This window comes from Hypanus sabinus, chromosome 14 (assembly GCF_030144855.1).
Source record: "Hypanus sabinus isolate sHypSab1 chromosome 14, sHypSab1.hap1, whole genome shotgun sequence".
Classification (NCBI taxonomy): Eukaryota; Metazoa; Chordata; class Chondrichthyes; order Myliobatiformes; family Dasyatidae; genus Hypanus; species Hypanus sabinus.
In genome coordinates this window covers 83,067,780-83,089,396 of record NC_082719.1, presented here as the reverse complement: position 1 = coordinate 83,089,396, position 21,617 = coordinate 83,067,780, and the positions used below count along the sequence as shown (strand labels likewise).

Below are 21,617 nucleotides of genomic sequence, written 5' to 3'. Positions count from 1 at the left end.
TTGGAAATAGCAGAAGAATGTGTTATTAGATAAATTATATTTATTTTTAAGTCCTTCAAAGGACATAAATTGCTTCTGCTGTTTATAACAATCTTCAACGCACCTGATACTATTTTGATGCCGGGTGGCTAGAAATTTATTACCCAGAGTCATGGGTATTAATCTGTTCTGAGATAGAGGCGTCTTTGAGGATATTCCTTTTTTCAGACCCATAAATTGTTTAATTTTTTCCTAGACATAAATTACATGTCTCAGTAGAGGATTGGTTTTTAATTAATTTGGAGTCCCATTTGTATATAAATTCTTCTGCCATCTCTTCTCCTACTATGTGTAAGCCAATTGTAACCCAATAGCCAACTCATCAAAAAAAGAAGCAATAAAACGTGCTTGTGCAGCTAAATAATATTTTTTTTAAATCTGGTAATTTTAACCCTCCCAATTTATAGTCCCAGGTCAGTTTTTCCATGGAGATTCTAGATATTTTACCTGACCATAAAAATAGAAGAATATGTCCATTGAGAATCTTTAAAAAATTATTGGATAATGGGAAAGGTAAAGACTGGAAAAAATACTGAAGTCTTGGCATTATCTTCAGTTTTATACAGTTTACCCCGCCCATCAGTGTGACGGGAAGGTTTATCCACCTACATAGGTCCTCCTCAACATTCCGCAGCAAGGGGAGATATTTAAGTTTATAAAGGTCATCCAAATTGCTAATAAACTTAATCCCCAGATAATTCATGTTGGATTTAACCCATCTAAACTGAGTGCCATATTTATATTTGGCATAGTTTCCTCTACCTAGAGCTAAAATTTCACTTTTATTCCAATTTATATCCTGAGACTATACCATAATTGTCCAGCAAGGCCCTAAGTCTTACCAAAGAGCCGGCCAGGTCAGCCAAATATACTAAAATGTCATCAGCAAATAAATTAATTTTATATTCTTCCTGGGCCACTTTAAACCCCTTTATATCTGGATCCCGTCTAACAGCCTCAGCCAGTGGTTCTATTGCCAGAACAAATAGAGCTGGAGGTAGTGGGCAACCTTGTCTACTAGATCTATGTACAGAGAAAACTGGTGAAATCTGCCCGTTCATAATTATTTTGGCCTTAGACTGATGATTAACTGCTCTTATCCAATTTATGAATATTTGGCCTAGACCAAATTTTTCCATTGTTTTAAATAAAAAATCCCATTCAAGTCTTTCAAAGGCCTTTTCAGCATCTAAAGCCACTGCTACAGTTGAGTCCACTTTCGTCTTAGTTAAATGTAATATAGTCAATAGTCTGCCAATATTATCAGATAATTGTCTATTTTTAATAAATCCTGCTTGATCAGATTTAATCAATTTTGGCAGGTATCGAGCTAATCTATTAACTAATGCCTTTGCTATAATTTTATAGTCTGCATTTAAAAGTGAGATAGGCCTATAAGATGCTGGTTTTAGCGGATCCTTATCCTTCTTGAGATTTAACGTAATAATTGCTGTTGAAAAAGATTCCAGTAGTGTATGGTCTCCTCAGCCTGAGACACAACCCTCATAAAAAGGAGCATTAATTGATCCTTAAATTCTCTATAAAATTCAGGGGGAAAACCATCATCTCCTGGCGATTTATTAGCCTGTAATAAGCCCAGGGCTTTTTCAATTTCATCCCCAGAAAAAGAGGCATTCAATTCTTCCTGATCTTGTTGACTCAATTTGGGAAGTTGTAAATTAGACAAGAAATCATAATTTTCAGTGAGCCACTCACTGATTCTGATTTGTATAGTTCCAAATAGAACTGCTTTAAAGTATCATTTATTTCTTTTGGCTTATATGAAATCTTACCTTCCCCTGTTTGAATCGCATTTATTGCTCTGGAGGATTCTTCCACCCTCAACTGCCAAGATAGTACTTAATGGGTTCTCTAATTCATAATAATGTTGGTTTGATTTTAGTGTCATTTTTTACTATTTTATAGGTTTGTTTTGCATTATACTCAGATTTTTTATTTATTAATTTTTTATCATTTTCCTCTTGTTAAATTCTGACAGTCTTTTTCTAATTGTGTTATTTCTTTCTCCCAATTCATTTAATTCTATTACATATTTATTTTTATACCCTTAACATATCCAATTATCTGTCCTCTTAAGTATGCTTTTAATGTGTCCCCTAATAAGAAATTATTGGCAGTAGAGGGTGAGTTCGTCTCACAGAACAGTTCTATTTGAGCTCCAATAAAACTGCGAAACTCTGGTCTTTTCAACAGTAAAGGATTAAAACGCCATCTATAAAATGTTTTTTGTTTATCAGACATTTCAGTTGATAAAATTAAAGGTGAATGGTCTGAGAGTAGTCTAGCAGCATATTCTATTTGAATGATCCTACTTTCTAATTTAGCTGATATTAAAAATAAGTCAAGTCTAGAATAGGAATCATATTGTTTTGAATAGAAAGAGTAGTCTCTTTCCCTTGGATGCTGCCATCTCCAAGCATCTATTATACTCAAGTCCTTCATGAAGGCCAGGGTGGTTTTTGCTGCCCTGATCTTCAGGACTTTTTTAACTGATCTATCTAAAATTGGATCCAGACAAAAATTGAAATCTCCTCCAATTAAGATATTTTCATATCCTTCGACAACTTTCAGAAAAATATTTTCGATAAATTTCTCATCATCATAATTGGGGGCACATAAATTCAAAGTGTCCAGGATTCTGAATATATGTGACAATTGACCATAACAAATCTCCCAGCCAGATCTACGATAGTACACTCCACCTTCATTGGCAAAATCCTCCCTATCAATACTGCCATTCCTCTGGCTTTAGAGTTAAAGGAGGACGCTATTACTTGACCAACACATCCTCTCTTTAATTTGTTATGTTCTGTCACTGTAAGATGAGCTTCTTGAAGAAAGGCAATATCAATATGATTTTTTTAAGATATGCCAGAACTTTTTTTCCTTTTTATCGGTCCATTTATCCCATTAACATTAAGACTTAAAAATTTAATTACTCTATTCATATTTATCAGATTTTATTAGTTGATAAATCCTGCCCACAAAAAAAAGTATAAATTAATCCCACTTCTTGGAGTGGCTCTGAGATACTTGGTGCCATTCTCAATAGAGTATAGAATATAGAAAGGAAACCAAAGAAGGAAGAAAATAAAAGAAAAATAGAAATTAAAAAAAGAAAAAGAAAAGGAGAAAAACCCTCCCAACTGGCGTTCCAAGTCCACGGCGCCTTAACCCCTCTTACTGTGGGGTCCGATAAACATCGCACTAAAGATGGGCATTCTTTAACATATAACATAATTAACCTTTTTTTTTAATTTATCCACTCCCCAATAATTCCATAATTAAACATCTGTAAAAATAAATTATATTCCACACCCATTATTACTAAATATCTGGCATAATCTATAATATTGAAAGCAAATATCATTAATATAACAATATATCCAAATAAAGAAGAGAATTCAAAGAAACTTACTACATATAACCCTAAATATTGTAACTTAATACATATCCAGCATACCAAAAATTAAATGTATCAAAAGATGATATCTAAAAAAATGTTTCATATTTATCTCTTAATTATAAGTAATTTTTTCAAGTGGAATACAGCTATAAATTTCATTCTTCCAATGATTTATACTTAAGTATGCATCCAATTTCCAAGTAACTGCAATAGCCTTTTTGGCCACTGCCAGTGCAATTTTTATAAATTCTTTCTGATATTTATTCAATTTGGGTTTCGATTTTATCCCTTCAATGTCACCTAATAAAAATAATATTGGATTATGTGGAAGTTGTGTTCCAATAATTTGTTCCAATAAAACTCTTAAATTTGTCCAAAAAGGTTGAATTTTAGAACAAGACCAAGTAGAATGTAAAAAAGTACAGATTTCTTGTTTACATCGGAAACACTGATCAGATAAATTTGGGTTTAATTTATTTATTTTTTGTGGTGTAATATATAATTGATGTAAAAAATTATATTGCACTAATCTCAACCGGACATTTATTGTATTTGTCATACTATCAAGACATAGTCTTGACCAATTTGTTTCTTCAATTTTAATATTCAAATCACTTTCCCATTTTTGTCTTGACTTATGGACTCCTTGGTTAATTGCCTGTTTTTGAATCAAACTATACATACAAGAAATAAATTTGGCGCCCTTATTTACAAAAGACAGGATTAAATATATAGGTGCTCCGAAGATAAAATAATTGGATATTTGGGGAAAGAAATAAATATATATATTAAAGTTATTACGAACTCCATGGAGCATGTGGGGATCTCCCGATATCCAGGCATTTTTTCTTTCTTTTTTTTTCTATAGGGATGTTAGGGGGGAGAGGGGAAGGGTATATATATTTTTTTACATATTTTTTCTTTCTGTAATTATTTGAAAATTCAATAAAAAAAGTTTAAAAAAAAGATATCTGTACAATCAAAGCTATTCATACTAGTTATAACAAAATTAGATGAACTATATAGTTCCTTAATAATTCAAAGAGACCATCTATAATCAATATTTTAAATCATAATAGTCTTCATCCATAATCATATAGATTCAAAGTTCAAGATTTTCATGTTAAAATTAATCTATATTGATAAAGAAAATCAAATAATTTTCTTCATATATTTTGTCCAAGATACATCTTTCTAGGCCTCTTGTTCCAGAAGAATATTCTGAATCATGATGTCTCAGATATTTTTTGAATAAAGTTTATCACCTCCTGGGGGTTAGTAAAAAATTTCCTCCCTCCATCCGACAGAGTAATTATCAGCTTTGCTGGATATAATAAAGAATATTGAAGACCTTTATTCTTTAATAACCTCCTTGTTAAGTCAAAGTCTTTCTTTTTTCTTAACAAGGCCACACTAATATCTGGAAAGAAGGATATAATTCCCCCTTCAAACTCTAATAGGCCATTTCTCTCTCTGGTCTCTATTGCTGCAGCTCGTCATACTTTTTGTTTATCTCGATACTTCAAAAAGCGTATAAGTACAGAGCGCGGCCTTTGCTCTGGAAGTGGTTGGGGTATTAAAGTCCTGTGGGCTCTTCCTATAGTTAATTTTTTTAACAAAATGCTTTTTCCCCAGAACTTTAGGGATCCATTCTTGAAAGAAAGTTATGTCTCTTCCTTCCAGACCCTCTTTTAAACCCATTATTTTGATATTATTTCTTCTGCTAAAGTTTTCAAGGGAGTCCAGTTTATCCATTATTTTTACTTTCTCAATCCTTCTTTTCCCAGGCTTTGTAATCCATTCACACCATCTTCGTATTATTTTCTAAATCCTGGGTTCGCAAATTTAAAGATTAGAAAGTCTGCTTCATTTCCTTAGATTCTTGAATGATAAGATCTAAATGACTCTTGAATTTGTCCATCCTACCTCTACCTGTTGATTTGTTTGGCATGGGTGACCCCACCAAGAGTCAAAGCCCTGACTCCAGCCAACATAACTCTCCAGGTCATTGAGGCATGCAAGCCTCCAGAACGTACGGCAAGGTTGGGGTCCTTTTGTAGGCTCATATCACAATTCTTCGACAATTTTGATGGCTTAGTTCACTGTCATAATCTTTTAGCCCTCCAGAGATCTGCACCTGGTATGCTCTGACTCACTTATAGGTCAACAGAGAGTATGGGTAGCTCATAAATTTAAAAAAACATTTTAAGCAGTTAAAGGTGGTGGTTCACCCATGCTTTAAACCATCTAACTGTAATTTTAAATACTAAATTATAAGCATCTAGTATTCAGAATGGAATAGTGTCTGTTGAATTGGTTATATAACTTCATTGACTTGCTTAGGGTTGCTTATCTGGATGAAAAAGATAGTTGGACATATTTGTTTATTAATTAGTATTCATGTTTGAGTTAATTTCATCAGTTAAATGTGCAAAGTAATTTTAACATTTAAAGTTTTAGATAAATTTATTTTAACTACTTTGTGTTTCAAATTATTAGAGATTTAAAAGCAGTTAAGTAGGCCTTCAAACGCAGTCAGGGTTGTCCTTAGGCAGAGTTCAGCCACCGGAAGCCCACTCTCATTTCATTTTGTGGGACAGTCACGGCATTAGATCAGCAGGCTTGAAGCTTCATTAGACCTGGAGGGCTGAAAAATGTCAATGTACCTGCAGGGATTGTGTAGTGGGTTGAGAATGTGGACATTACAACCACAATCCACTCCACTGACGTTGGCTAATTTTAATAAAAATGCTTCCTTTCTTGAAAATGAAGTAGAGAATTTCAGTCAGACAATTTCTGCTAAAATCTAAAGCGAGTGGCGCGTGGTGAACTTTCTGCCGGTAATTCGCGTGATCTCTGGAGCATGACTATTTTGGAGCAAACCAGTTTCAGAACTTACCTTTTTTTTTACCTGAGCTTACCTGTCAGAATGGGCACAAGTAATAAAGCCCATGTGTTTTATTTGTTGTATAAAGCACCAGTCGAGTGCAAATGGTTTCAGATTTCATTTGATTGCTTTTTCCTTCATGTAATGTCAGCCTTGAGAAAAATAGGACAGGATGAAACTACTTAAATGAATTGTGCCTTATTATCATTTTACTGACTGTCTAATTTAGAAAGAAAGGACTCTTTTACTCTCTTATGAATGAGTGCAACTATATAATTCAGAGTGGAACACTATCGGTTTGTTGATGTCTCTGGAGACTGAAAATGGCAAAATTAATGAATTTTCTCTGCCTTTCATTGCAGCCGAGGGGATCAAATTTTAGAAGTGGACTCTGTGAGTCTGCGACATGCTGCTCTAAGTGAAGCGTATGCGATTCTAAGTGAGTGTGGTCCAGGTCCTATCAGCCTTATCATTAGCCGTCATCCAAACCCGAAGGTAAGACATGTAATACAATTAGGTAGGTCTATTCAAGTAAACCCTATTTCCTGAACTGAAATTATCAGAGCTGATTGGTTGTGTAAGCATTTGCTCTGCCTGTCACACCACCAGAAGATACTCATCCCCGGGCTGTTTTCTCACATGAACTGAGAAGGGAAAAGGTTAAGGACCAAATGCACTCAGTGGCCACTCTATTTGGTACCTCCTGTATCTAATAAAGTGGCTGCTAGTTGTATGTTCATGATATTCTGTTACTGTAGCACGTCCACTTCAAGGTTTGATGTGTTGTGCTTTCACTGGTGCTTTTCTGCACACCACTGTTGTAACACGTGGTTATTTGAGTTACTGTCACCTTCCTGTCTGCTTATCAGTCTGGCCATTGTCCTTTGACCTCTCTCGTTAACAAGGCATCTTGTCCCAGAAAAATGCCACTCACTGGATATCATTTGATTTTTTTATTTGCACCATTCTCTGTAAACTCCGAAATGCACAAGATCAGTAGTTTCTGAGGTACTCAATCCACCCAGTCTGGCACCAACAATCATTCACACTCAAAAACTCATTTAGATCATATTCTTCCCCATTCTGATGTTTGGTCTGAACAACAGCTGAACCTCTTGACCACGACTGTGTGCTTTTATGCACTAAGTGCTGCCACGTGATTGGTTAATTAGATATTTGCATTAACAAGCAGGTGTTCAGGAGTACAGGTGACCAGCCATGAAGACCAGAGGAAGTTATAGTTTACGTCCAGAGGTCCCATGTTCCTCTCAAGCCAGCTCCATGTGGCAAACTTATGGTCAAATTACACAAGTCATCTATCTCAAAAACTAATGATGAAGATTTTCCACAAATACCTTCTTGTTAAAATGTAATTTTACTGAATGATATTAAAATTATTTCAGCATCCCTACCCTCTATCAATAGACCACTACTAAATTGAACCAATAGATTGAAATAGATATTCTAAGTTTTACTGCTAGAGTTTCCTATTAATAAAATCTCAATTTGTCTATGAACAGGCTACAGGAATGAGACAATTTTATCCTGTGTAGTGCCTATAAAAATTATTTACCCCCTGGGAAATTATCATGTTTTATTGTTTTACAACATTGAATCATAGTGGATTCAAATTTTTTTTACACTGATTAACAGAAAAAGACCATTTTATGTCAAAATGAAAACAGATCCCTACAAAGTGATCTAAATTAATTACAAATATAAAATACAAAGTAAGTGATTGCATACGTATTCACCACTTTTAACATGATCCACTAAATCATCAATGTGCAGCCATTGGTTTTAGAAGTCACATAATTAGATAAATGGAGATTTGTTTTTGGAGGACTAGGTGTTTCAATTGCTGGTATTAAAACTACACCTGGTATCTGGAAGGTCCATCTGCTGGTGAGTCAGTATCCTGGCAAAAACTACACCATGAAGACAAAAGAACACTCTAAGTAACTCTGTGAAAAGGTTATTGAAAAGCACAAGTCAGGAGATGAATACAAGAAAATTTCCAAGTCACTGAATATCCCTTGGCATACAGTTAAGTCGATCATCAAGGAACGGAAAGAATATGACACAGCTGTAAATCTGCCGAGAGCAGGCCATCCTCAAAAACTGAGTGACTGTGCAAGAAGGGGACTAGTGAGGGAGGCAACCAAGACACCTATAACGATTTTGGAGGAGTCACAAGCTTTATTGGTTGAGATGGGAGAGACTGTGCTTACAACTGTTGGCCAGGTACTTCACCAGAGGCAGCTTTATGGGAGAGTGGCAAAGAGAAAGACATTGTTGAAAAATCTTACATGAAATCTTGACTAGAGTTTGCCAGAAGGCATGTGTCAAGACTCTGAAGTCAGCTGGAAGAAGTTTCTATGGATTGCTGAAACTAAATTTGAGCTTTCTGGCCATCCGGCTAAATGTTATGTTAAGCTTATACACATCATCAAAAACACACCATCCCTACCGTGAAACATGGTGGTGGCTGCATTGTGTAGCAGCCCCTGGAAGGCTTGTGAAGGTAGAGGGTAAAATGAATGCAGCAAAATGCAGAGAATTTCTGGAGGAAACCTTGATGCAGTCTGCAAGAGAACCGCGACTTGAGATAAGATTTGCTTTCCAGCAAGACAATGACCCCAGGCATAAGCCCAAAGCTGCACAGGAATGGCTTAAAAACAACAAAGTTAATGTCCTGGAATGGCCAAGTCAGAGTTCAGACCTCAAACCAATTCAAAATTTGTGTGTGACCTTGAAAAGGACTGTTCACTCATAATCCTCATGCTGTAGCGGTGTGCTACACGCAGCGCTAAAATTACGACACGGAGTCGGTAACTGCAGTCGAAGGAAAAAACTTTATTCGAAAACTTCAGCCTCACTTTTAAGCCTCTGTCAACCGGCCCCCCATGGCGAAGAGGCTCCAAAGCTCTGTGCTCGCAAACCCCCGTAGGCTATCTAATTGTGAGTCGGTTCGCATACGCTAGGAAATGAGCCGCCACAATGCAACCTGACAGAGTTTAAGCAATTTTGCAAAGAAGAAAGGGAAAAATTGCAGTTTCCAGATGTGCAAAGCTGATAGAGACCTAACCACACAGACTGTAATTGCTGCCAAGGGTGCCTCTACTAAATACTGACATGAAGGGGGTGAATACTTTTGCAATCAATTATTTTGTGTTTTATATTTGTAATTAATTTAGATCACTTTGTGGAGATCTGCTTTCTCTTTGACACGAATGAGTCTTTTTCTGTTGACCAGTGTCAAAAATGCCAAATTAAATCCACGGTGATTCAATGTTTGTAAAACCAACATGAAAACTTCCGGGGGGGGGGGGGGGGGGGGTGAGTACTTTTTATAGGCACTGTAGGTAGGACTAGAGGTTGGCAGGGAGCTATTCCCTCCTCACTTTGATCATCATGATCCAAGGCTAGCTGTTTGGTATAGTTTGCTTCAATAGGGTCTTTCAGGAAGGAATTGAAGATGAATCCTGAGCAAGGAAAGGCTAGGTTTTCCCATATTGTGTTCAGAAGAGCATTCCTACATACAAAGGATGTAGGCAGTTTAAATGGCTCAGCACAGACAAGATGGGCCGAAGGATCTGTTTCTGTGCTGTACTTCCATATGACCCTATGAAAGTGAAAAAACCTTCACCACCACCCCCTCCCAACCCTCTGAACCTTTTCATGCTCAAAAGTGAGTTGCTGGAAATCACACACACAAACAATAGATGCTGCCTTTCCTGCTGAATTCCTCCAGCATTTTGTGCGTGTGCTTGGACTTCCAGCATCTGCAGATTTTCTCTTGTTAGTGATTTTTTTTTTTAATTTCTCTTGTTTGAGGTATCGAAGTACTGGGTTACGGACTGTAGTCTTTGAAGAACTTTGATCAAGGTCTCTTGGGGCCTTTTGCTACTGCTTGCATGTTGTGCATGTTGGAATGGGGGGGGGGTCAATGCTTCTGTTGTCGCATGTGTGGGAAGGGAGGTTGATGCTTCTGGGAGGGGTGCTTTGGGGTTCTGATGTTTCTGTCATTCATTCTATGGGGTTTCATGGACGCCTGTGAAGAGTAAGAATTTCAGACTGTATATTGTATAAATCCTTTGATATTAAATTCAACTATTTGAAGCATTAAGATAGAAAAAAAACAGGTCAGGCAGTATTTGTGGAGAGATATAGAATTAATGCCTTAGTTTAGTGAACTTCCTTCATTTCAAGTGAAAGAGCATCAATTTGAAATATTTTTAAAAAAGAAGTTGGAAATGGACCAGTGTTTTAAGCAGCATCAGTGGAAAAGAAAAGCAGAGTTAATTTTCCAGGTTGATGTCTTTACATCGGAACTTGAAATGTTAACCTCATCTCATGTACTACAGTTCTTCAGATCTGCTTCATCCTGGCAGAAAGGCATAGTAGGTTCCGCAAATTAAATCTACGTTGGAATACTGTTGATATCTATTTGCTTTCAAATAAGACTCCAGCTTCAGGCTCTTCTTAGTTGATATTCAGCAGAGTAAGGTGACAGAGCCATAGAAAAGAATGGCACGGAAACATACCCTTCAGCCCATCGAGTCTGCACTAAACCATTTAAGCTGCTTCTCCCATCAACCTGCTCCAGGACCATAGTCCTCCATATCCTTACCACCCAGATGGTGAAGAGTCTTGACCCAAAACATTGACTGTTCATACTGCCTGATCTGCTGAGTTCCTCCAGCATCTTGTGTGTGTTGCTTAAGTTTTCCAGCAACTGCAGAATCTCTTGTGTCAAAATCTAGATTACTCTCTGATGGAATAGCTTAACTGCCCACTGGCCCAAGATTGCCATAGTGCTGTCTTCTTTGACTGAGTGATGGAACACATGGAGCACTGCATGTTAATATTAATCGTTTCTAGCTTGCTTTGTATGAAATTCCCTGTTGTTTCCTTGTTAATTATAGCTTCAAGTCAGACAAGGATACTGAAGCAAATGGCAAAAGAAAAACGTTCCAGTACCTCCATGCCAAGATTTAAGTTTTCTGAGAATTGTTTTAAATACTACCCGGCAGAAGCTTCATCTATTACCATGTCCTCTTCTTTATGAAGTATTGCTAATCATTTTTTTCCATCCACTGCATGAGATTTTCCAGCCTGGATAAACTACCTCTGTAGGTTTTTTACATTCTACAATTGAATATCAATATTGAATATCCAGCTGGAATATTGTTCAGCGCTGCAACTGTGCATAGTTTTTTTAGTGCTCTCAAAACTATTAAAACTGATGTTATTTCATTGGGGCTGCTTTAGTCTACCTGTACTGTTTTAAATATTTGAAGCAGTCAAAAATCAGAGATGTTGATACCAATTCGTTTAGTACTTAATCTCAGTTATCCTGAGCAGGAAGACATGCAGCAAAAGTTTGTGGCAAGATCAGAGGAGTCTAATATAAGCAGGATCTTTTACATGTCTGATCACTGGCTGTGAAGACATTGATGACAGCTAGAAGATTTTGCACCAAATGGTTTCTTATTTGTAATTCTAATTAAATGGAGAAGAAGAATCAGAAACCAATGGTGCAGCTAACTTGTATAAAATAATTACAACTTTTTAACTGTTATCCCGTGCTAAGGATCTGCGTTGTTTCCTCAGCTGGAAGGAACATGATTGAGAAATGACATTCACAAATCAGTGCAAGAATATAGGAAGCTACTGGAACTTGAAAATTATCTTTAGCCAAATGGTGTTGAATTTGTGGAATTTGTTGCCACATACAGCTGTGGAGGCCGGGTTGTTGGGTGTATTTAAGGCAGAGATTGATAGGTTCTTGATTGGACATGGCATCAAAGGTTACAGGGAGGTCGGGAACTAGGGTTGAGGAGGAGATTTTAAAAAAAGGATCAGCCATGATTGAGTGGTGGAGCAGACTCGATGGGCCAGATGGCCTAATTCTGCTTCTCTGTCTTATGGTCTTAAAAGTAGGTAGATAGCTATTTTATTGGTCTGAAAGGAAATTACAGTGTCACAATAGCATTACAAGTGCTTAGATATACAAATATTGGAAGAAAAATAAGAAAGAATAAAAATTTAAGTTACCTCAAACAGTTTGCCAGGAGAGGTCATCACTTCCCCGGCTATAGTTTGACTCAATATAGACCCTAAAGGCTGAGGGTAAGAATGACATTATATAGTACTCTTTGAAGCAGCGCAGTTTTCTTAGTCTGTTACTAAAAGTGCTCCTCTGTTCAGCCAAGGTGGCATGCACAGGGTGAGAAACATTGTGCAAAATTGCTAGAATTTTCCGCAGGGTCCTTTTTTTCCACACAGCCCTCAGTGTGTCCAGTTTGACTCCTATAACAGAACCAGCCTTTCTAATCAGTTTATTGAGCCTGTTGGCATCACCAATGTTGATGCCTTTGCCCCAGCACTCTACAGCAGAGAAGATTACACTGGTGACAACAGACTGGTAGAACGTGTGAAGGAGAGGCCTGTATACTCCAAATATATTTTGAGAACACATCGGTTTATATTCCTTTAAAGATAGGAGATGGAGTAGGGATCTGGTAAGTCAGCCAAAATATTTACAGGGTTAGATTTTTTTTAAATCCTCTGATGGGGGAAGCTATAATAAGGGAACATAGTCTAAAATACGGAGCAATACACGCAAAATGCCGGAGAAACTGAGCAAGTCAGGCACCATCTATGGATATTAATAGATAGTTGTCGTTTCGGGCCAAGACCCTTCTTCGGGACTGAGAAGGAAGGGGAAAGGTGTCAGAGTAAAAAGGTTGGGGAGGGGAAGCTGAAAGGTGATAGATGAAGCCAGATGAGTGGGAAAGGTCAGGGGATGGAAAAGAAGGAATTTGATGGGAGAGGAGTGTGGACCATAGGAGAAAGCGAAGGAGGAGGAGACCCAGAGGGAAGTAATAGATGAGAGGAAGTAAAAGGTCAGAGTGAGGAATAAAGGAAGGGCAGGAGGAGAAATTTATTTAATAGACGGAGAATTGGATGTTCATGCCATCAGGTTGGAGGCAACCCAAATGAAATATAAGGTATTGCTCCTCCACCCTAAGGGTGGCCTCATCTTGGTTTATAAAAGATGTTGTTTGGCAGTTTTTCTTAAAGAGATGGAGGTAGAGAGATCGAGAAAGGGAAGGGAGGTGTCAGAGATGGACCAAGTTGGTTTAAGGATAGGGTGGAAGTTAAAGGCAAAGTTGATGGTGGGGCTTGAAAGGCACTGGGTTGCAGTAGACAGTTGATGTCTCATTGGCAATTCAAAATATGGGTAGGTCATAAAGGAACAGAAATCAAAATTATGTTTACACAAAGGAATTTGTAACTCCCATCCAAAAGTCCATGAAAGCTGGGATGTTAGAACTTTCATGACAGAAAATAGGAGCTATTTATTCTCCAATTAAGAGATATGGGCTATACAGAAGAAAGTAAAGTTGTACATTTGATCAGTCATTATTTAGTTGGAGAATAGACAGCATCTAATATTTTTTTCTATTTCTCATCATTGCTCCTCAAGATAACTAAAATTTAGGTGTTAAGCTTTCCTTATGAAAAGTGCTGATAAATTCTTGACAATATCACGTGACACTGATTGCATTAGGGTGCAATGTGAAACAAATTTACATGGTATATACAGTTGCAAATCACTTTACACATGAACGTCATTAGGTTTCATAATTGCAGCTTTCTTTTGCACTGCAAATTTGAAAAAAGGAGCCATATGGTATATGAAGGAAGATGAAGCTTTTCATCAGAGTAAATAAAATATGCTGCAAAATGTATTAACCATGTAGATTTAGCATCCAAATTTAATCAAATTCAAACCTTTTGACATTTTCAGATTACTAAGTCTTCATTTTTCTTCTGTATTTTAGGTTTGCTCATGAGAATGCTAACTCCTGTCTGAATCCTAAACTAAAAATATATGCAAGACCAATCAGAATCCCATAATTGGGGATTCAAACACGGCACATCCACCATCTTTCACTGAGGCTGAGAGCAATTATAGTGCCATAATAACTCGGGATACTTCCATTAAATCAACAGTAATCTGGTGATCAGTGGAAAGGAAACACTGCTGAATTTTCCTATTTCTTACGTAGTGATGCCGTTGGCATTTGTGGCTCCCCACTGTATTTTGATACTTCTCATATTCAATCTGCGCATTAATTTGGGGCTGTTTACACCGTAACATTACAACACAGTCATAGCCACATCGTTTTCTCATCCACACTCATTTGTAAACATTATTAGCTAGAAAGCAGAGGGAACAATATTAACTGATGCTCCCATTTTTCCAGTTCAGCGATTCACAGACCAATTGGTGATCAGATAATTTATGGGAATCTTATGATTTGTTTATTGGAAATATTCTTCAATTTATTATTTTCATTACTTTTATGGTGCATATCATAAAATAAGTACTCTTGATAGTATATAAATACTCCAAAACTTCTGTGAGATTATGCAGAAAGTCCTGAAATGAGTATATAACATTGTGGTGCAGGGCCATTCTATTACCTCAGAAGCATTAGATGTGGAAGATTTTTGGCACAGTTTCCCTGGACATGCATGGAGGGCTATTTCACTCATAATGGCCAATAAATCTCATATTTCCTCAGGATTTAACTTTAGATCTTTCCATTAGGCATCCAAGTATTAAGTTTTATGAACAGTTTCTTAGAATATATAATTCCCAAAAGATGTGCAAATCATCAGGAAACCTAATATTACTTATCCAGTTCCTAAAAGATTACAATTTATTTTAAAATGCACAAAAAGCTCTTCTGAGAAATTGTTTCCAGGAGGTACTACACCTTGTCCAAGGGCAACCTGCAGGCTGGCAGAAGGAGGAAGCACCTTGCACCTCCTTTGGTTGAAACATATCTCCACACCACCACCACTGAAACACTATCCACACACTTGTATGTTCTGTTTGATTATACAGCAATTGTACTTGCATTACAAGTATGACATGAGTAAATCTGTTCATTCAGTTGAAACTGTTTGCACAACAGAGAAAATGTATTTTGCACATGCTGGAAATCACACAAAATGCTGAAGGAACTCAGCAGGTCAGAGAATTAAACATTTGACTTTTTGGGCTTCTCCTGATGAACAGACTTGGCATGAAAATTTGTCTGTTTATTTCCCTCTGCAGATGCTGCCTTGATCTGCTGAGTTCCTCCAGCATTTTGTATGTCAGGTTATTTGCACCATAACATTAACAGCACTTTATATTGTGGTGTTAGAGTTAACTTAGTGGAAGCTTTGATAGAAGTCCCATTAGTGGTGTCCATCGATGTTGTGGCCCAGACCTAGTTATGTTATAGGTTTGTCACAATGGTTTTGGAGACAGCGCTGGGAATTAGGAGTTGGGTTAGGGTTTAAGGAGGTCAAAGGTCCATTTTATTATCGAAGTATGAATGTAGAATACAACTCTGAAACTTGTCTTCTCCAGATAGCCATAGAATACAGAACACCACTTAAGCAGTTGAAAGGAAGACATCAATTCCCCATCCCAGCACAAAAAGAAAAAGAAACAAAAACTCGCAAACCCCAACACCCCCAACCTCTTCCTCCACAGAAACTAACAGCCACCCAAACTCCTAGCCTGCCAATCCATAACAGGAAAGAATGGGCAAGAACACAAAAGAAACACAGAACTGAAAAAGGCCAATGTGAACTACAGTTAGTTTGTGCTACAGTCTAATCTATAAGTCAAAGAATTTCAATAACATCTCTGAGAGCATTGGGAACCAGTGGCCCCTCTGACAGCAACGATTTGAACCAGCAGTGAGGGGGATTTAGAGAATAGGGACAGTAAATAAATAATCAGGGACAGGAGCCGGTGTCCAGGTCAAGATGGCACCAAGCTGCGATGTCCATCAATGTGATGCTCAGACTCAGTTCTTTCTTTTTAGGTTTGTACCAATGGTTTTAGGAACAGTGCTAGGCGTTACGGGTCAGGTTAGGGTTTAGAGTCTTTGTTCAGAGGTTGGGTTGGAACACTGTGCAGTCAAAGGTCATCAATCCCAGAGATGGGGCTGCAGACATTGAGGAGAGCAGCGATCCCCAAGGCTGTGAGTCCCAGGTTGAAGTCTGTACAGGCAAGAGTCAAATGGGTCAGTGCCCTCTCATCTCCAGATCACCTGCAAAGATGCCCATGCAAGTTCAGAAGTCAGGGCCCAAGGCTTTTTGTGGTCAAAAGTCCATGATAACAGTCAGGTCGGTCAAGATCTGAAGTCAAACCTTGGGATTTGGCAAGCCCTGGGATCGAGGCCAGAAGTCAAACCCCTGAACAGTGAGTCATAGGGTTCTTATCCAGAGGCTGGAGGTCCAGAAGGCAAAGCTGAAGGTCAATGCCCAGTGTGAGTCCAGAAGCAGAAGCCCAATATCAGCGAGTCTGACAGTCCTAGGCCAAGCACCAGAGGCTGGAGACGGCCTACCCTGGGGCTGGAGGCCTGTCAGTATGAGTGAGGATGTGGGTTGGAAAGGAGCTTGTTTTGTTCAACAGGACGTCAGGATGAAGGGTCTCAGCCTGAACCGTTGACTTCGTATTTCAATGGATGCTGCCCGACCTGCTGAGTTCATCCAGCTTGTTTGTACGTGTTGATTTGACCACAGCATCTGCAGTGTACTTTGTGTTTACAGCTTGTTTTGCTGCTGTCTTGTTCTGTTGCTGTTGCTGCTGCTTGTGTTGTTTTGCTGAGCATTTCTGGCACATTATGTTGGCACTGGAATGTGCAGCAACATTTGTGGGCTGCCCCCAGCACATCCTTGGTTGGTTGTCAATTCAAAGAAAGCATTTCATTAACAGGAGAAAATCTGCAGATGCTGGATGTCCAAAGAAACACACACAAAATGCTGGAGGAATTCAGCAGGTCAGGTAGCATCTGTGGAAAAGAGTTAACAGTGAATGTTTCAGGCTGAGACCCTTCATCAGGACTAGAAAGAGAGGGGAAATTTCAGATTAAGGGGCAGAGGAGAAAGAAGTACAAGGTGGCAGATGTTGGGTGAATTTCACTATATGTTTGAGGTAAATGTGATAAATAAAGTTGAATCTGAATTTGAACTGTTCCTGTTTGAGAATAGATGTTCTTTATTGGAGAGAGGAAACAGCTCCAATTTCTTTTAAATGAAGTAATTAATTTGATATTAATGAACTTAATAGAGATGCCTCCATGCCACATAACAAATTCTTCAATGGATAAAAACAGGATAATATCCAATCTTAGTAGGACACTGTCTTCTTTAAAACAATTCAGAAATTGTGCTGTTATGGCGATGAGCCAGTGTTACTTGTCACCTGAATAACAATGTTTTTCAGCATGTTTCAAATAATCTCACCAGAGGAACAAGATCCTTTCATTGATGAATTGTTCCATTAAGACCTGAAAGGATTTTTGTTAAATGACCTTCCCCTATAATTTTTTTTTAAAACACAGCAGTCAACTTTTTAATTCCTGAGAATGAATCATAGGATTTTGAGTTAATTTTGACAACAGTGGCGAGTGCTCCTAAATACACCTAGCCTTGCGTAATTTCTGGCAGTCTTTGTTATGTAGAATCCAAAGAGCCTGGCTGAAAACAAAATAACTAAAACAAGACAGTAATGTATTTAAAATCTCATTTTTAAATGTATCCCTGATGGTAAAAGGGAAACATTCTCCCAGCATGAAAAATTATAATGACAGACTCTAAGGACACCAAGTCTGTTCTTCCAAGCTTCAAAATATAACTGCCCTCCCCCCACCAACAACCATTAGGGGAAATAAGCATGTAACTGTTTGTTTCACAAAGAATAATGGGTGGCTTAAGCACTGAATAATTAGTCATGTTTTCACACTTCATTAAGTGAGGTTTATGCAGGTGCATGAAATAGTATAATGTTCAGTTTTCACAGCTTGACATAAAGACTGTTTGTGAATCTCAATGAATGCAGGTTTACAGCTGGTTCTGCACAAAGTTCCTTGTGTAAGTTTGGTTTACCATAGAGTCCAGACTGGAAATCAAAACACGGAGTGTTATAAAGAGATTACATGGAAAATGCTGTCGATGTAAAGCAGATTGAGGAGATTTAATGAGTCACCAAAAACACACACGAATTTCTACAGGTGTACCGTGGAGAGCATTCTAACTGGCTACATCACCACCTGGTATGGGGTGGGTGGAGGACTACTGCAGAGGATTGAAGTGGGCTGCAGAGAGCTATAAACTTAGTCAACTCCATCATGGACACTAGTCTCCATAGTATCCAGGTCATTTTCTAGGAGCAGTGCCTCAGAAAGGCAATGTCCATCAATAAGAACCTCCACCATCCAGGCCATGCACTCTTCTCATTGTTACCATCAGGAAGGAGGTACAGAAGCTTGAAGGCAAATAGTCAATGATTCAGGAATGGCTTCTTCCCCTCTGTCATACAATTTCTGTATGGACATTGATCCCATGAACACTACCTCACTACTTTCTTTTAATTTACTTTTTTTTTGCACTACTTATTTAACTTAACTTATTGTAATATATATACTTTAAGTTTTCTTTTTCTCTCTATTATCATGTATTACATTGAACTGCTGCGGTAAAGTTAACGAATTTCACGACGTAAACTGGTGATACTAAACCTGACTCTGATTCTGATACTTTGAGAGTTGGATAGCACCTGCCTATAGCTTGGTGTATGTCTCCCACAACGTTGCTGTGGGGCTTCTCCAGGGAGACCAACACTGTCACTCTAATAGGGTCACAGAACTGTGTTAGTGTTACTAGAGCAAACACGAGGAAATCTGCAGGTGCTGGAAATTCAAACAACAACACACACAAAATGCTGGTAGAACACTGTGTTCTACCAGCATTTTGTGTGTGTAGTGTTACTAGATACTATTTTGCGGTTTGCTTATTTAAGTCCAGTATTCTCTTCATATCCAGGTGACATTTCTGCAGCTTGTCAAGGCTTAGTCCCCTTGGGAGCAACAATTTTCAGCATTTTTTTATTTCAATGATGGAGATTTTTTATTTGCTCCTAAGGAAATCAGAAGACATTCTACCTGAGTCACACATTTACCCTTTCAGGTTTCTCCATTAGCACTCATGTAAATGTCACCTCTACCATCCAGGTATCAGGTTAACCAGCACCTGGAAACAGCACCACTTCCGAGCTTCCCTCAAGTCATGTACCATCCTGGAAATATGCGGCCCATCTGTCCTTATCACTGGGCCAAAATCCTGGAAAATCTGCGTATAACCTCTCTACAAGGACTACATTATTTTGAGAAGAGAACTCAGCACTGGCCCTAATGTAAGGCAGTTAGGTGTGGCTATTGAATGCATAATGAAATAATATTGAGAGATTTTGAACTAAAATACTTTTATTTTGCAGAAATATCAAGGAATTAATTCTGATCCTCCCTTTTATAAAGGTGGAGGTTTAAGTGTACCTCAAAGCTTGTACCAGTCGGTGTTGCATTCTTTTTGTGCTAGTTTTAAAAAAATCATCTAAGTTGTTTCGTAAATCTTTAGAACCCTCATATTCTGGATCAATACCCTGTAATAACAATATAAACTCAGATTTTTTTCCAGCTGTTATCCAGCCTTTTCCCATTTTTTTTCTACTTTTTTTTTTACAAGGATTCTATTCTTCAAACTTGGACTGACTCTATTCCTTTTGGACAGGTTGCTACTAAGAACTGTTGTTAGCTTCTTATATTTGGTGGTAAAATTTATAACAATGTGCCAGTCCTTGAGGACCTGAGTTATAGGAAAAGGCTGAATAGGTTAGGATTTTATTCCCTGGAGCATAGGAGAATGAGGGGAGATCTGATAGAGGAAAAAAAATAATGTGATGTAGAGATAGAGTAAATACAAGCAGGCTTTTTCCACTGAGGCTGAGTGAGACTAGAACTGGATGTCACAGGTTAAAGGTGAAATGTTTAAGGAAAGTTGGGGGGAAAATTTTTCATTCAGAGGACGGTGAGAGTGTGCAAGGTATTGCCAGCATAAGTGGTGGATGTGGGTTTGATATCAATATTTAAGGGAAGTTTGGATAATGACGTGGATGGGAGGGCATGGAAGGCTGTGTTCCAGGTGCAGGACAATGGGACAAAACAGAATCATAGTTTGGCATGGACTAGATGGGCCAAAGGGCCTATTTCTGTGCTGTAGTATTCTATGACTTTAAAACAGGTATATTCTGCCAGGAATAAGAGACCAGAAATTCCTCTGTATTCCATGCGGTGATAATGAAGACCAACATTCCATCTGATGCTGCCCCTGCCTGTTAATCGTTGTGCTTCTATCATTAAAAGCATCCAGAACTTTCTGAACACTAAGAACTCAATATAATCTCACACTTTCTAAATAATACTGACATTCAAATTGATACCAAATTGCGATATAAATAGATGATGTGTAGCAGAGGATATTTAACTTGATACTTTGGTCACTTTGACATGAAGTGATGGTGTATTTTTCTATTCAGTCAGACCACCCAAGAGTTCTATGTGGTTAGATTGTAATTATTTGCCATGCAGTTTGAATTCAGGCATATAAAAAGCTAGTGGAGCCTACCAGTGTGTGAAGTTCCAAATGGAAATGGAACATTACAGATTTTTTCTATGATACATAATGAAGACCCGGCTGGTGGCGTAGTGGCATCAGCGCTGGGCTGTGAGGCGGGAGGTCCCGAGCTTGAATCCATCCGGCTCCCCTGCACGCTCTTCATCCGTGCTGGGTTAAGAGCTGGTGATCTCTTTGAAAAAACTCACCCAGCAGAAGGCAATGGCAAGCCACTGCTGTGACTTGCCTCGTATGCGATTTCCCACTATGTCAGATCAGCATGGGAGGAAGCCGTCCGCTAACTGGAGAAGTTCCGGATGTAACATACTTTTACGTAATGGAAGTTTCTACATGCTATTTAATCTCACATTGTAACAGAAGTGTTTTAAACCCATAGGGATTTTTGAATATTATTTGTAACGTAGTGGTGAAATAGATAGTTGGTAAGATACTGTTTCTTCTGTCCTGTTGTTCAATACAGGTTTCAGAACAGGAAATGGATGAAGTTATTTCACGTTCAACTCATCGGGAGAGCATAAGCAAAGATGGACAATCGTCATACACCCCAGGTACCAACAACTGTTTCTAGCATTTGAATTTTCTTTGTCTTAAATTTAGATAGATAGATAGATAGAAAGATACTTTATTTATCCCAAAGAAAATTACAGTGTCACAATAGCATTACAAGTGCACAGATATAAATATTAGAAGAGAAATAGAATATAAAAAATA

General features: G+C 38.0%; 1 protein-coding gene across 1 annotated transcript in view; it reads left to right on the top strand.

Annotated features, from left to right (window-relative positions):
- Positions 1 to 21,617, top strand: part of pdzd2 (PDZ domain containing 2) — a 445,568-nt gene that overhangs the window by 351,191 nt on the left and 72,760 nt on the right. Inside the window, exons 15-16 of the mRNA XM_059989569.1 lie at positions 6,716 to 6,848; positions 21,367 to 21,454. Of these exons, the coding sequence (XP_059845552.1) occupies positions 6,716 to 6,848; positions 21,367 to 21,454 (221 nt within the window). The remainder of the gene's footprint in view (positions 1 to 6,715; positions 6,849 to 21,366; positions 21,455 to 21,617) is intronic.